At 39.4% G+C, this 17,376-nt stretch overlaps 2 protein-coding genes across 9 annotated transcripts in view; one reads left to right on the plus strand and one right to left on the minus strand.

Moving 5' to 3' along the window:
- The window catches only part of LOC27208296, a 67,053-nt gene that overhangs the window by 28,077 nt on the left and 21,600 nt on the right, over positions 1-17,376 (minus strand). For 2 of the 7 annotated variants that reach the window (XM_044923031.1, XM_044923033.1), the window contains exons 1-2: positions 6,016-6,501; positions 5,749-5,955 (exon numbers count right to left, since the gene is read on the minus strand). The exons of 1 other annotated variant lie outside the window; for it this stretch is intronic. In XM_044923031.1, coding sequence (XP_044778966.1) covers positions 5,749-5,955; positions 6,016-6,230 — 422 coding nt within the window. In that variant the 5' untranslated portion in view covers positions 6,231-6,501. Of the gene's footprint in view, positions 1-5,748; positions 5,956-6,015; positions 6,514-7,298; positions 7,521-7,684; positions 7,814-7,955; positions 8,129-17,376 lie in introns of those variants that run through there. 4 more of the 7 variants (XM_044923034.1, XM_044923037.1, XM_044923032.1 and 1 more) reach the window with 4 other exon arrangements.
- LOC27208878 (protein argonaute-3) overlaps positions 15,966-17,376 on the plus strand; it is a 61,471-nt gene continuing 60,060 nt past the window's right edge. The window contains exon 1 of one of the 2 annotated variants that reach the window (XM_039293368.2): positions 15,966-16,004. The gene's annotated coding sequence lies outside the window, so the exon portion shown is untranslated. Of the gene's footprint in view, positions 16,005-17,096; positions 17,267-17,376 lie in introns of those variants that run through there. The other variant, XM_039293367.2, reaches the window with a different exon arrangement.

A 17,376-nucleotide genomic window follows, 5' to 3' on the forward strand; every position in this document is an offset into this window, starting at 1 on the left:
AAGGTTTTCTGCTATATGATCTTCTGCGTGTTGTAACGGCGCCTGAAGAGTTTTTGCTTCGACCTTAAAGTAATTAGGGCGTTGCCAATTAATGCAGTCCAGCTCCATCGGAGTTATCCATAGAGGGCAGCTGTAACAGGGCCGCAGTGACATCGCCCAGGAAGTCGCTACAAGCGACTCCTAAAAAAGTCGCGCTAAGTCGCCGTCCAGCGGAACAGCAGGGCACACCGCAGCAGCATCGACATCGCCCAGGAAGGCGCTACAAGCAGCACGGCGGCTAAGGAAGTCGAGCTTCATCTTCCATGGGAGCACCGAGGGTATTAATTAAATCTGTAGCCTCTATCTGAAGCGAACAAAAAAACAAGAGAGAATGCTGCAGTCGAGTTCCCCGACTATCAGGTACCCGTTACTCATCTAGTGTGAAAGAGAATTATGAAAAAATATCCAGACATTTTTCAAAAATATGGGCGTGGCAGTTTAGGGAGGTTTCAGAGCGTTAGAGTACGCATGGCAAAAAGTTTTTTGTAAATCGACAGAAATTTACAAGACTGATATGAATGTGGGCGTTATAGTGGGCGTGGCAACAATGGTCAAGAAACTTGCACTGTGTCTTTGCCTCTAGAATAAGAATCTCTACCTTCAAGCTTTTATAGTTGCGAGATCTCGACGTTCATACGGACAGACAGACATGGCACGATCGACTCGGCTATTGATCCTGATCAAGAATATATATAGTTTATAAAATCGGAAACGCTTCCTTCTGCCTGTTACATACTTTTCAACGATCTACTTACCCTATAACTAACTATAACTATCACTTATCTTCAACCCGGTTTGCACTTCGGAGCAACAGAGGGACACGGGGACAACCATACTCCCAAGAGATCACTGTGCGAGACTAGCCCAAACAGAAAAGTCCAAAGGCAACTAAGGAACCATCTTGCCTCGATAACCTGTCGGAGTTGGGATTGATCCTGGACGAGGTTTTGAATATTGTCAACGTCGGCAAAATGTGCCAAATCACCATGGCAACCGAGGCCAAGGAGCTGCCGAAAATAGGGAGCCCGAGGAGGCCCAAGCCGCGCACATAATGCTCGCACACTGCGGGGAGCACTGCCGAGGGTGTGGAAAAAGGAGCGAGCAACGCAAACCAACTCAGCCGGCGCAAGCGTTCTCTAGGAGAAACCCGGAAACCCGTGGCCGCTGCTGAGCAAATCCCCGCAACTTGCGGCTAAAAAGCCGCCACCGAGGGCACCACAGCGACAGCAAAAGGTTGATGCCCATCAGCCTGAGACTGCTTCAAGTAAGTCTGATGCCCCAGCAATAGCGAGAAACGAGTGGAGTACGGTTACAAGGAGAAAGAAAGCCAACCCGGACAAAGCTCGTAAATCACCCAAGCGCAAGGGAAATCTTACAGCGAGGTGCTTGTCATGGTCACCAGAAGGACAGCCACCTTGAAGAGCTAGTGAGCTGCATTAGCAATGCTAGGTGCGCTTTAAACGGTAAACTTCTCTTGGATGTGGCCAAGGGAATCCCAAAAAGCGCGGACACAATGATAGAGAGTTATGGCCAGGCGCTTGTCAACACTGACGAGGTCCGCATCATGACAGAGGACTCTGAAGTGCGTGGTCTCGACGCGCTGGTCAAGACGCAGGAGCTTTCCGGGGAATAGATAGGAGGAAAATGCAGGTTCGAGCGACTTTAGACTGTCCGCGAGATGAGTGGCCCGCCACGGTGTAATAGATGCCTAGAGCTGGGCCACAATGCAAAGAATACGAAGCACCACCTGCTTGGTGGCAAACAGCCCCTCAGGAACCAGAGGTACTCGCCAGAAACCGTTTTCATGCAACTGATTCAACTGAACTTGAGTCATTGCAGGGCACAAGTAGCAAATCCGGTCTTTGGAGTGGTGCTCACCACACACAATTTCTAGAGACAGATCAATCCCTGAAACATTCGCTAAGCTTGACGTAGTCCTGGGCCGGCGCTGGGTCAATAATTGACCTCACGTTCGTTAACTGTACGCTGGTACGCTTCTTCCGTTGGAGCGTCAAGGAAGTGTACACGGTAATGACCACGAAGCGATCCGGAAATAGGCATAAGACCACTCGACAGCAGGGCTACCATGCACCAACCTATGGCCTACCGTCAGAGCACCATGAGTCCAGAGGAGATCGCCGCTGCGCTCCTCGACCCGACGGTCGATGACCGCAGCGAGGGTAGAGGAAGTCTGCGAACGAAGCATGCAAACGAGGAAGACGTACCGAGGGCACCACACCCCCGTTTTCTGGTGGGACGACGAGATGGCAGCACATTGCAGCATCTGCCTACGCGCTAGAAGACTTGTCAAACGAGCTCATGACACCTCGCGCCTGGAAGCTTGCTACGAAGAGTATAAGGTTGCAAAAAGGGCCAGAAAGCGCGAATCGTTTCTGAAACTCTACGACGCATTACATAGTGACCCGGGGAGCGGTGTCAACAGGATGGTACTTAGGCGCATCCATACTGGCGCTGCCAGTAGTCGCAAAGTAGTGGCCTGAAGAAGCAGCAAACACAGCGATCAAGGCTGTCGAACCATGGCTAGCTGTGGCCGGCCTGGAATTGACCTCTCAAAAAACTGAAGCTGAAGGCAAGAAGAATTCCTGAAAGCTCTGTGTGAATACTGCTCATGTCTCGCCGAAACCGTTGTTGGCTACGAACTGACATCGCCACGCAGATTGTCTGATCTTTCCGAGTTTGAGGGCAGTCAGAGGAATGACGAATATTCCTGTGCGCATTCACGGAGACAAGGATGGTAAGTTGCCGATCAGTATCCGAATTGGAATTGGTTAGACTGGGTGAAACACGCGGCTAAAATACAGCCGTAACCTACCGTGTGCACCTAATTACTGTCGCAGACGTCGGAATCAAGGATCACCCCAAGCGAAGAGTATTTCACGTGAATAGTATGCAGACCGCCCTAGACGTTGCCCCATGTGTGAGGGACAACACTGGATAAAGGACTGCAAAGAATTTAACCACTCTTCTGCGGCAACGCGGATCGAGTCCGCAAAGAAGTTAAGGTTTGGTTTTTTGCGTCTGGAGTACGGATAGATGGCCCGGTTCTGCAAGCATGTTCGCGATGCGGGATGAGGGACCACTACCTACTTCATGACACAGCTGGACATCCCCAACGTCCGCCAGTCGCAGATGAAGGCCGCAAGGGAGCAGCCAAGACCGCTGCGACATCAGCAGACAGATACGAATGCCACATTAAGTGAATTCTAGAAGAGCCTACCTACCGATCGACATGCGCTAGCCAGAAATTTTCGCATTGCATCTTGAGTTGTGTCGATTCGGATAGAGGCCACCTGCTATTCCGGACCTTGCCCTTGACGTTGTACGAGAGAATACGCAGGTCGACACCTACGCACTGCTGGTTGAAGGATCGTCTGTCACCCTCATCGACGAGGAACGCATCCGCATTCCGTATGCTCTAAGACGAGGTGCGCTCTGATGAGGACTATGTCAGTAGCAGTATTGGGTACGAGACTGATGGACAATGTCAAGCAGGGCAGCTGCGTACTATGGACGGATTCTAAGACTGTGCTGCACTGGATAAGCAGCACCCACCAGGGATACACGCAATTCGTCGGTAACGATGGCGGAGGTCTAAAAATCTACGAAGGCGTCACAATGCAGATGAATTCCATCGAGAGGGTGCGTCAAGGCAGAGCGCACACTGATAAGTGTCACTCTAATAGCTCTAATAAATCACAGGTCGACGATAATAATTTCGATGTGTCATTTTTTTTTTATTTTTCTTTGACCTGTTATGTCTGGGTCTGATCTCAAAAGAAGTATTTTAATTAAAGCAGTGTTCTTGAATATGCGAGACATCTCTCGGGTATGCTGCAGTCGGTTTTTTTTATTTCCTTGTGCCAATTTTTTTGCAAATGTAACTAGTACTACAATACTCGACTACAAAGCAAAGAATTCAGCACAGGCTGAACTTTTTCTGCATACAAGCCCTCTACTGTGCACCAAAACACACACTTATAAGAAGCGCCTATGAAATCAAAAACAAAAAGATAAAAAGCTTTAAAATGAATATATAAAATTATACACAAAACACCAATGACAAAAACACAGCAGAAACAAAAACATAAGGGAGGGAATAGGAGTAGGAATGTTGGAAGGAATAGTAGTGATAGCGTCATAAATCTGATATCGAAAAAAAGTAAGATAACTTTTCTTTATTCATGACAATACACAAACGGCAACTTACGGCAGCAAAACTCAACGATTTTATTATCTTAAAACAATAAAGAAAACACAGAATTTACTTCACATCGAGCGTTTTGCGGGGAACATAACTAAAACGTTAGCTAAACTTACAAAAGACGTTCACAAAATACACAAAATAATTAGTTCAATCAAAATATTTTCACAGGACAAAATGACATGCAAGTTTTTTATAAATAACAACATAAAAAAAGAATACCCTCAACTTTAAAATCCATTTTAAATCAATTTAATCGAAGCACAATATCAAACGTTTGACCACTTCAAAGTACAGTTTTATTTTGAAAATAACTGACAGACTGCAGCTGCGTTGCGCCGATGACTTTCACGACTTTGAGGAATTTTTCAGAAAGTCACGTTACATATCTAGCAAAAACCGGTTTGCCACTTAGAAGTTTGGACTTTTTAGAGACAGTTGTCAAATACTTTGCAAAAATTTGTTGTGATGGATTTTTTGATTTTTGGCCTTTGGGTAGGGGACCTAACAGATCCGTGGCAACCCATACCCACGGGCCAGTGAGTTAAGGATTTCTATCCATGGGAGATGGACGGATTTCGTGGGATACAAACAATCTCTGTAAGCTTCTTTGACGGACAGAATATGCCCTTGGAATGGGGAATAAAATGAGAAAAAAATGTTAAATTGTTCCAAAGCGTCAGAGTTGGCATGGCAAAAAGATAGAAATTTACACAACTAATAATATTATGAAATAATTTCGAGAAATGGTTCAATATGTGGGCGTGGCAGTGCGATAAAAAGGTACAAGACTAATAATATTATGAAAAAATTTTGAAAAATGGTTCAAAAGTCTGGGCGTGGCAGTTTTGTGCGGTTTTAGTGCTTTAGAAAGGGCGTGGCAACAAACTTGAGCTGCGTCTTTGTCTCTAGAATCTGTATGCGGAATCTCAACCTTCTAGCTTTTATAGTTCCTGTGATCTCGACGTTCATACGGACAGACGGACATGGCTAAATCTACTCGGCTATTGATCCTGATCATGTATATATGTATACTATATGTATATATATGGTCGAAAACGCATTTTTCTACATGTTACATCCTTTTTAAACGAGTCTAGTATAGCCTTTTATGCTACGAGTGTCGGGTATAAAAAGAGCAGCCAAGACATAGTAACACTTTGTTGCAATGCGCATATAAACGCAAGTATATAAGTGTAATATTTTTTCAATATCCTCTGCATTCGAACTACATTTCCAATATTCACAGAAAGGTTTATTGATGTCTTTCAAATCGCGGCACACCCAGTCTAAAAATTCTTGTTGATTTAACCAGGATTCTCGGGAATAATGCGGCAATTTTTTGAACAATGAAAACACAAAAACATTTCATGTTATTTCTCTCTGAATAAAGGGTCTAGCGAAATAATTGAAATTACTTCTATGTACTATAAGGTATATTAAACATTTGCACACATGTTAAACATCATATTTAAGAATTTCAATACCTTTTTAACAGTGATTTGTATTGTAAAGAGCCGCTTTCCACTAACATTTTATTAAAGACGTCAGAGGATTTTGCGTTCGACTGATTTCCTTCAAAATATGTATCTCCTTTAATTCCACTTTTGATGAGTTCATTTTCTTTAATATTCATTGAATTTAAAATTTCCTTTGAAAGATAATTAGATGTCATGTAGTTGTGAATCATTTTTCTGAAAACATATCAAACACATCTAGCATCACACATATATAGGTATTTCATTAACATTTACCTGTGATATGTCATTAAGTGTAGAACCGCAGTAAACTCATTCGAAATTTTGTTCCTAAGCCGACATTTTGCACATAATGTAAAGAGATCAAGTGGCATTAAATGGCTTTCTAGTATTTCATGAATATTTGTTCCAACATTGATTTCGCAAACATAACTATGCCATAAAGCAATTAAGTGCATAACAAAAATGATTATATTAAAATGCTGCGCCATACTTCGCACACACTCATGACACTTTTTGATATAATATGGAATCTGAAAACCAAAGAATCAAAACTGTCTTTCTTGGTTCCACCTTGTGCGCATATTCAACATGCTCTACCAAGCATGCTAAACGTGGCTAACAGAGAAAACATATTTAGCAGCTAAATGCAAACTTAAATACTTTTGTGTTTGTTAAAATCCCCTTGTAAAAAACAACCATAGGTATATTAAAACTAGATAGAACGAATCAGATCAGTTCCTCAAAATCCGATAGATGTTACTCAGCTACTAAATATTAAAAAATAAATTAAAATCAAAAGTGTGGACGTGGCCGTTTTTTGGGGGCTTATGAGCGTTAAGTTTGCTTATGTTTTTAACATATCGATAGATTGGAATGACAATGAACCTATGGTCCAGTTCGGGTGAAATTATTGACTAGTCTCAGCTTAAATGGCTTGCAAAGGTGTCAAGCAAAGGTGTCACATTCAATAAAATCCAGTTTTTGAGCAAATCAAAGGACGGACGGACAGAGAGATGTCATTAGAATTACAAGAGGCACTTCTTTGGTGGTAGCACAAGTCGCTCTCTCTAAGCTCGCGTAAAGTTTAGAGCGTAAAAATCTATACATAGTAAGCAGTTGCTTCATTTATTTAGAGATCTTAGCAATTTCGTTATAAACGAAACCCTACCCGTCTGGCCTTGTTGCGGTTACGCGCGACGACAAAGGAACGACTCCTCGCAGCGAACGGCGAAAACCGAGAATTATTATAATAAAGCTGACTCAAATTTGGTAGGGATCATACATTTGGTGAGAAAAACAAAGACAAAAAATATACTTATTTTCACCTAACAAGAAAAAACACGTTGTCCAAGAAAAATTTTGAGTAAAAATACCACACACCTAGTAAAGGCATCTAAGTCAGCCCATTCACAAACTTATATTCTCTGATTATAATAAATAAGAAAGAGAAACACAATAAGAATATTAAAAACGTGAAATATATTTTATCACATGAAAATTACTATCTTTGTCGGGTCACGCAGCCGCCAGCAATACCTAAATTAATATTTGCTTACATTAGACACAGTTAAACTTAACGGAACCTCAGCTGTACAGAAATATCTCCGTTATCTTAGCTCCCAACCTTTGCGCTTACTCCCATGTATTCTCGCACCTACACCTTTGCACCGTTCTGCTTTCGCTCTGCAATTATCATTCACTTTCGTTAACTTGTACATATCGCATCAATGCCAAATCTCGTTCGCTAAACCGAAGAAATACGTATCGTTCGAAATCGCTAAATGCCCTACAACCATACGAAACTACCACAAACTACCATGGATCTCCTAGAAAAATGTTTAAATTTCGCGTTCGCATTTCCACTAGCTGAGTAACGGGTATCTGATAGTCGGAGAAGTCGACTATAGTATTCTCTCGTTTTTGTTATATATTTTATACTAACCTGTTTAAATGTTTTATTTTTATTCACGGATCGTTTTCGTCTTCTTATTTCCTCAGTCCCATCAATTGTTTCAGAAGGCTCAGTTACTTCCATAGGAAGCATCATTATACTTTGTTCATTTTCTTTACTCTAAAAAAAAAATTAAACAGTAACTTAAAATAAGAGGGAACTGAAAAACAGCTTTTTTTTAGATATATGTAGGTGTACATAAATTAAGCCATTAGCGCGTAGAATTGCAATTTCTTCGCGTTTCGGAAAAGACCAACCTTACCATTGTCGCTATCGTAAATTATCGCTATTTCGGAAAATAAAACTGTCGTTATAAAAGCAAACTTTCTTCGGTTTTTATTATTCGCAACAGCTATTGAAAAAGCTCAATAGCTAAACATTTGGTTTCATCGGTCAATAGCCTTATTGACCAGTTTTACTTTTATTACACAGCATTATTGTGATAATAACCCCTTTAAAAATTTAAATTTTATTGAAATATGAACTTAAAAGTGCTTTATTATTATGAAATTTTTTCATGTAACACGGTATTTGACGGGGATCGCAGCCGCCACTAGATCTTACATTTATTCTTTATTATCTAATCTCTAATCTACGGAAATCTCTATTATAATTTTAACCACATATAAAACAAACCTCCATTTGAACCAATTTCGTACCAATTGAAATCAAAATAGACAGTCGAGTTCCCCGACTATTAGATTCCCGATACTTAGCTAGTTCTACCAAAGATTTTTGGTTTTTTTGGCACACGATTTTTTCGCCGTGGATCTAGAGGTGGCTCCAAGCTCTCTCGAGTTTTTGTTTAAGAGCGAGAGAGCGGAGAGCTCTATAGCGAACAGCTCTTTTCTACGCATACAATGACAGCAGACAACTCTGTGTGTGCACACGTATGCTCATGCATTGTAAATTTGACAAAATATGCCCTTTACCATAGAATTTCTTATACTTTAAATCTATATTATTTTTGATTAATTGGCACCATGTGAAAAATTCTTGTTTTGCATTGACTTAACGTTCTCATGTACAAAATATACCCAAATAAATTTCAAAAATGACAAAAATGACCCCGACTATTAGATTGCCGATACTCAGCTAGTCCTACAATATTACTAATTTGGAATATATTTTTTCAAAGTTTTTCAGTAATCTTCCAAATTTCGAAAATAGTTTAAAAATGTTTGCGGTTATGTTGTATAATTATAATTATTATCATTCTGTTATTTAGTTATATTTAGTTATATACTGACGAACTTCTTAACATAGAATTTAAGATATTGTACACCTACAGAATTTCATTCTTTGACGTTATCATGTTTTGTTTAATGTACCACAAGTCGTAAGTAAACACTTAATACTCGATATGTTACATCTTTTCCCAAACAAACATATTCGATTGAGGAGGGAGACCGTCCACGGATGCAATTGGATTATAAGAAACCTCTTCTGTTCTTGAAAAGAACTATGAGTAGGGAGCGGTGCAAACAAATCTAATTCGCTTTGCATTTCATACATTCTATATGGTTACTTATTATGCGTAAGAAAAATATCATATATATTTACGTTCCGTGTTTCTTATATGATGTTGCTGCAATATTGTGAATCTGAAACTCCATCTCACCCTATGCATTGTAACGAACTGTTTTCTTTGGTTCACTACGAATTTATGATCTGTATGATTGCCCGACCTAGGAGAAAACAGAGTTTCAGATTAGAACAGCTTTACTTTCCGACACTTCGACAATGGACTCCTACAGTGATCGCTGTCTGCTGCGCGACGTTGCTCCTTCCTTGTCATAGGATGTTATGGGGCAGGGTTTATCTTCCGCTAGGTTAAGCTAACTGACTCCACTGTCCCTTCTAACCACTGCGTTGCTCCGTTCTTCACTTGCAGTAATCGTCCTTGTGATTCCTGATTCCTTCTATATCCTGACTGACTTTTAAGCGGGGGAGGGGGAGATCCCCGAGGGGATCCCGCTTTTACCCCTTTTGCGCACGACCCGCTAGGCTACAAGGTCCAACTAATGTCTCGTTAGTTCAAGGTACTTCCTTTTTGTGCTCGTCCAAAGTAAGCGCCCTTACCGTTCGACAAGGGTCCCTTATTTCCCGTTCGACCTGGCCGCATTTGACTCTTCTCGCAATCCAGCCGACTTCGCTGTTGATAAGACGCACCCCTGCAGTCGGATTTGTGGGGAGTTTTAAGACTCCTCAAATCTCCCGCTGCCTTCGGAAACTTTTGAAAAGATGGTGTTTCATAACTGTGACAAATGCTGACACAATGTTTTTTAAAACCCATCTTGAACAATTGAGTGAGGTCAATATGCAAATTTCTTTTCATGAGTAAAATAAATGAAACTGCCTGCGTGCTGCACCGAGAACTCCGCATGAAGTAGAGTCCCACAAAACACTGCAACTTACTGTCAGAAGATTGGCGCTGCTTCGGCTTAAAAGAAGAGTACGAAAGGAATATGCTAGAACAGATGATCCACGCATGCAGCGGATTTAAAGTTTACTTGCCAACCGCTCGAAGAAAGCAGATACAAATAGACAACTTCCTGGATAACTTGGGTACAGACGCGAGCTTAAATTACTCACTGTGGCGGATAACGAAACGTTTCAAAGCTCCCCTCAGCCCCCCTCTAAATCGGCTATCAAAAATCCGTCCGGTGGCTGGTGCCTCACTTACGTGGAAAAAGCTGAAGTGTTCGCTAACAACCTTGAGCATCGTTTTACACGCTTTAACTTTGCGCTGGAAAGACTTTATCGTTAGGTCGAAGAATTTATGGAATCACCCTTTCAAATGAGCATTCTTGCAAGTTCTGTAACACTGCAGTGTGGACCAGAATTCGATTTAAGCTAAAGACTTGAAACTTTGTACATTTTGTTGTTAAATCACAAATAGTTTGCACACAAAATTTTGTGCGATCACGCCCTCGCTTGCCTCCCATATTAACTACCGGAATGACTCAGGAGTCAACGAAATTTGATTGTTTTTTTAAATATAATAAATGTGTATAGATATATTGTTTCATGAATAATCGCCCTCTTCTTCTTCTAGTTCTACATTATAAATTTCCGAATCTGAACTCCAATCAGAATCAAAATGTGAATCAAAAATTTTGTCTGGTGTATCAGAATTAAAATTATACTGTATTTTCAAAATACATACACTGCCTTCGGAAGTGGATTTTTCCTATTTTTTCATTCTCTTTCTTTTAAACAAATTGTTGATAATAGTGGGTCCGAGGAATCAATCGATCTGTGAAAAATATTACTCATCGTATTGATTCGACTATTTTTCCTGGTATGTATTTTTCCTGGTATTTCGAGTAGGCCTCTAGGTGGAACCAACGCCGAATTATTGATTTTAAGTCAGTGAACCAGTACTATATGAATCGTTGGCGATATAGAGATTTTGTAATAGCACTTGAGCAGTATTTTCCATTACTTCTATACCCTCTGGTCGGCACTGTAATTTTGCTTCGATCACTTCATTATAGGCCGGATATATGTCGCTGTTATGGCTTTTATTTAAAAGCCTGGTGCTTATATATTGCTGTGCTGCCTTGGAGTTTTCAAAATCACTAACAAGAATTATTATCTTAGACGCTTAGAAGTTATCTGTTACACTCGGGTAGTTTTCTTTTAATTTCTTCTTCGATTCCAGATTATTGTTGTTGATTGCGGAATGAACGTAATCTGAAACATAACTATTTTCCTATTGTTGTGCCTTCAAATGTCCTGGAGGTCGCTGTAAGAACTCGAACTTGCCTATTATATAAAATCAAATTGTTAGAAAGAAAAATGGGCAAAAGATATTACTTTACAATCAAAGAGAATAGTTAAAGGTACAAACGGACGTTTTTGACTTTTGTCAGAAATTGTCAGAAAATTAGTTATACTCCACGAAACACAGGGGACACTTTAGAATTGTCGTTTAAAAATATACATAAATATGATGTTACACAACACAAAAACAGTACAACTATACACATATTGACTACACACGTTAAAAACCACATAGCTTGGATTTTATTTTCCATATTTTACTATTATTTATGGATGCGTATTAACAATCGTACCAGGTGCAAAAGTAAGCTAATAATTTGGCGGAAATTGCTTTCTCTCAATCAGCTGTTTAACACTGCACCTTAAAAAGCTCATAAAACGATTTAGTGAAGCTTTCGGTCAATATTGTTTTTGTTTTTTGCTTATATGATATATTTTCTTTTAGAAAATATTTGCTAAAGGACGATATATTGTCTTAAAAATTTAGACTTTATGCCAAAAAAAAAAAACGAATTCTGGACCATAGTGCACTGGAAGAAGTGAAGGAACATATATCAAAACTATCACCAAAGAAAGCCCCAGGAGATGATCTTCTAGACAAAAGAATCATTGCACTGGGAGCAGAACAAGCATTGCAGTTTCTGGTTTTAATATAGAACAGCATTCTTGATCGGGGGTATTTTTACGAAAGCCTGGAAATCGGCGAGTTTAATAATGATTCTTCAGCCCAAAAAAACCACCAAATGACGTTTACTCATACAGGCCCATTAGCACTCTCCCTCCCCTGGAAAGCCTAAACCGTACCAGGCTTCAGGTAAAATTATTGATCCTTAACAAGCTTAACAAGCCAGGATATTGCCAAAGCGATTACGAAGTTTAAATTTGGTTTCCACGGTACCCCTAAGCAACTATATAGAGTAGTCAACCTTGCTCTAGAGGCTGAGAAAAAGAAGGAGTTTGCAGAAGCTGCCATTCTTGACAAACAACAGCCATTTGACGGAGTATGGCACCCTAACATCCTGTACACAGCAAAGATGTTGTTTTTACTGCAGCTGTATTTGGTTATTAAAAGTTGTATGGAAAATCGAACATTCCACGTCACTGCTGATGGATTCAAATCTTCTGGAGCTCCTTGGTACATAAGAACCAAGGAAATCAAACGCAATCTCAAGGTACCCAAGCTCAGAGACAAGCTCAAAAACATCTCTAGAAATACATGGAACGGCTCAATGTACACTCAATGAGCTTGGCCAGAAAGCTAGGAACCGCAGCAGCAGCCAAAGCTGATGGTAGAGTCAGAAGAAGTCTTAAACGACTCCACCCTCCACCACCACCACGATCGGGTTTTGACTCAGGAGGACTTACTATATATTTATAATATTTGTCCCCTTGTTCTACTACTACTTGTGTTAGTCTTTAGTAACAAACACGCCACATAAAAACATTCTTATGAGTCAAGTAAAAAAGATTAAAAAAAAATTCGGGTCTCTAAACATTTAATCATCAACGGAAAATATTGGTCCACCGCAAAAATCACTGCACTATAAGTTGATGAAGGAAATTGCTGGCGCGGGCCCAAGAGAGATTCGAGAGCATTTGCTGAAGAACTTGCCGAATAATGACTCTGCCTTGTCCACGACGAGTATTTCAAAAACAATTTTCAGTACTTCCCTCACAATAACATCACCAAGTTCAATCATCAATCAGCCTGTTCATCGAAAGACGCCCTTATTCGTGCCTCAAGGAAAACAAGACGCAACAACCAGCAGGCTAGTGTTAACCAAGCTTACCCCCCGACCACGAAGCCAATCCATCACTCTAAGGTATCAAGAATGATGTTTTTCTTTTCGCAGCGAACTGGACGTCCTTGTAGGAGATTCCTACACCATCAAGACTGCGCTGTTCAGTGCAACACCTAGGATACCTATAGGCAGGGGGCTCGGCATTTTCTAGAGAAAGGATCATTATTTCACCATCAATAGCTCCCCGAGGACCGACCGTACAGAATCGTAACATACACCATGAAGTTTCATCGGAGGACATCATCGCATGCCTACAGAAAGAGGGCCATAGCGTTGTACGTGTGTATACTCTACGCAATAAGTCGACCTCACTCCCTCTTAATATGAGGTTTATTGCTCTCAAGAAAGCGGAAAATAACAAGCTTCTTAAGAATATTCTTTTCGTTTGCAAGCGCTATGTCGAGTGACATGGGAGAAACCACGTTGGCAACTCGAGCCTGTACAAAGCCATAGATGTCAATGCTATTGTCATACCAAAACGTATTTTTCTCGGCATTTTATTTGCAGAGAATGTGTAGGCTCAAGCAATATGATGCCAGACGCTGCTATCATTGTGAAAAGCCCCATGCAGCTAACTTTAAAGGTTGCATTAAATACCTAAAAGAAGCTTATACTCGTAAGCATCATTTGAAGACCAACGAACCCACCGCTTCTGGCCCTATAAACGGATCCCCTGCCCATGGCGCTGGATTGCCGTCTGTTGTCAGAGGCATTCAGCCTGCTGTTCGGCCAATTCATTCGCCTGCCGCTACTGCTTCTAACCAACCTGGACTCCAAGCTGGAAGAGCTTTTTTATAGGCTTGACAGAATAATGTCAGTATTGACAGTAATGTCGTTAGTGGAAACGTTGATGCAACTACGTCTCCAGACCCGCCCTTCGCCCTATGCATTTAATAATGGGTCTTCATAAGATAGCAGCTTGGAATTCAAATGGGTCCTCCTCGAAGACCAATGAGATCCTCGCTTTTATTGAGCTTCACGACATAGACATCCTCCTGTTGTCAGAAACCCACTTCTCCTCCCTGTCCAATTTCAGGGTCTATGGCCTTACCCTACATACTGCCAACCATCCGGATGACAGACAACACGGAGGTGCGGCGATCCTTGTTAGGCCAAATATCTTTCATCAACCATTCGGCACTCTATTGCAAAATCATATCCAGGTAGTAACTTCAATGTTACAGTAGACAGTAGAGTAGTACACCAGAGACTCTAGGTCAAGCCTGGATCACATTCACGCAGGGGTTCCACAGGGAAGTGTGCTTGGACCCTTCCTGTATACCCTGTACACTGCTGAAATGCCAACTCCCGTCAACAACACCGACGAAGCTTGCGTCGTACTCATCCTTGCAATTCGCTTCCAATCAGTCAGCTTCAAAAACATTTACAAAAATCTCAAAGAACTGGATTTTAATGAAATTAAAAGTAATTTGAGTTTAAAATTTGATGAAATTGGCGAACTTTTAAATACACTCCCTCGGGGGAAGATTTTAAAGCCCGGCTCTTAAATGCATCCGCACTCAACAGTGATGGGGCCGAAATCAATTCTGATCGAAGAAACGAATTTACATGTTTGGAGTTTTGGCCAATTTCGTAGCAATATGATGAATTGAATTGAGCTCTTTTTAAAAATATCAAATTGGAATATAAAAAAAAACTGAAATTTAAAAACAACTGAATCTAATGTGCATTTTAAATAATAAAATTGTTCATTTACATACATCATATTAAGTCAAATGACTTAATAAATATACTTAATAATTAATGCAAATACAAAGGAAATTATTATAACTACTGTAATTTGAAACAAAAATATTCCAAAAAGGAGACATTACATTAAGAAATAAATATTTTATATTACGTAGTAGAAAATAAAAATTAATAAATTAAATAAAAATATGAAAACTGTTTATTGCAAAAGTCCTATCTGGAGGCACGAAGTGCGGACACAAGCACTCAACAATCACTGCCTTATTAATTTTTCTCACGTCGCAAGCTGAATACTCTAATGACAAGTATTCTAATATAAAGTCATTTTCGAAATTTATTTTGTGATGTATACAGATTCGGCTATTACTATTTCTAAGCTTTATTTAAATAATAATAACGTTAAGGCAATGCAAAACAAGAATTTTTCGCATGGTGCCTATTGATAAAAAATAATATATATTTAATGTCAACGAACTTCTAAGGTGAAGGCCATATTTTGTCAAATACATACAGTTGTCTGCTATCACTGTATGCGTAGAAAAGAGCTGTTTGTTGTAGCGCTCTTCGCTCTTTCTCTCTCGAACAAACACTCGAGAGAGCCTGGAGCCACCTCTAGAGCCACGGCCAAAAAATCGCATGGCGTTACGCATCTTGTTATTCTATGGTCTTTGCCTACACTCAATAGCAAAAGTCTGCGTACTCACTTACCATTTTAAAATGAAAATGAAGTACACAAATGGTTTGGTCAGTTATGCATATAATTAACCCATTTTTGAAACCGAACTCTCATTTATTGTCTTGGTGTTTTTATATTACAATTAATTAACCATTTTTAATTAATTATATATAGGTGGAAACACGTGTTCACGTTTATCAAAGTATTCTGATCGATAGCAATAGAAATGTAGATTTCGCAAATGTGCCCTGCACCAAATATAAATTTATCAGGTTTTTTCTGTTTGTGTGTGTGGTCAATCTGATTTAATTAAATTGAAAAGTCGAATTAATTTGTAAGTACCAAACCATATATATATATATATAACGTTTTTCAAATTGACTTGCGCTGGGACTTCGGAGGTAAAATTTAAAAGTGAAATATGAAAATGAACTTATTGGTATGATTCCTTTTAGTTAGAATTCCAATGTAAAACTGATTTTACAAAATGTACAAATTTTTTACATTATTATTATAAAAATGGCTTGTATTGCGACGCGTGCAGCCAAAATGGACGAAAATGGTTTAAAACTGGCCTGGTCTATACGTTGCCAGGATGCATCTTTTGTTTAATTAATTTGGATTGGTCAATGCTATTATGCTGACGAATAGTTTCACATGCTGGACCCTTTGTATAAAAGTTTGAAGATTGTGTATAGTTACAACTAAGCTGCCGTCGATCGTGAGAAAGATTTATGGCACCTGAGGAGTTTAAATGTTTATCATTTAGAACAATCTTAATGAAATTTAAAGTAATTTGAGTTAAAAATTTGATGAAATTGCCGTAACTTTTCAATCCCCTCCCTCAGGGGTAGATTTTAAAGCACGGCTCTTAAATGCATCCGCACTCAACAGTGATGGGGCTTATCCGTTGCGCCATGAGCGGATTTGGCATAGGCCACTTTTGCTACCCTTTCCTAAACTGCCAAAATTCGGTAAATGTTGTGCAAATTTGTAAGATTTGTATTCTATGTTAACTAAGCTCATCAAAATTTTAGATTTTTTATTAATATTTTTGAACATATGGATTGAAACAACAAAATCATAAATTCTGATGATCACTTGATGATCACTTGTTATGAGAAAACAGTAACAATATTTATCATAACTTAAAACTTACTTAATTATTCTTATTAATATTTTAATTGATAATTTAATATTTTAACATTAATTAACAACATTTTATTTAAAACTTAAACTTACCAAGAAAAAGTGTACACGAAAAAGTCAGCATACAGCTCTTTTAAGGTGCATGGAATGTTAATGTGCACTTATTGTTAGGTTTTTTTTGCATTGGCCAATTTAAATTGGCCACTAAAATTGGTATTATTGCCAAATGGAACCAAAATTATCTTGAATTCCTTACAGTACGAAATATTCAGACTTTACTGATGTTTTATCGGTGGAAACTCGTGTTTACGTTGATCAATGTATTGTGATCGATAACAATCTAAATGTAAATTTTGCAAATGTGTCCTGCACCAGATATAAAGTGATCAGATATATTCTTTTTATGTGGTAAATAAGATTAAAAAAAGTGAACAGTCGAATTAATTTGTAAGTACTACCACACATATAGACCATATGTATAAATTATAAGTCGTTGGTTTATTTTAGTTATATTTATTTACCACTCTCCCGTTAGGGCGAGGGTCACAATATTTGGG

This window comes from Drosophila simulans, chromosome 3L (genome assembly GCF_016746395.2).
Source record: "Drosophila simulans strain w501 chromosome 3L, Prin_Dsim_3.1, whole genome shotgun sequence".
NCBI classification, from domain to species: domain Eukaryota; kingdom Metazoa; phylum Arthropoda; class Insecta; order Diptera; family Drosophilidae; genus Drosophila; species Drosophila simulans.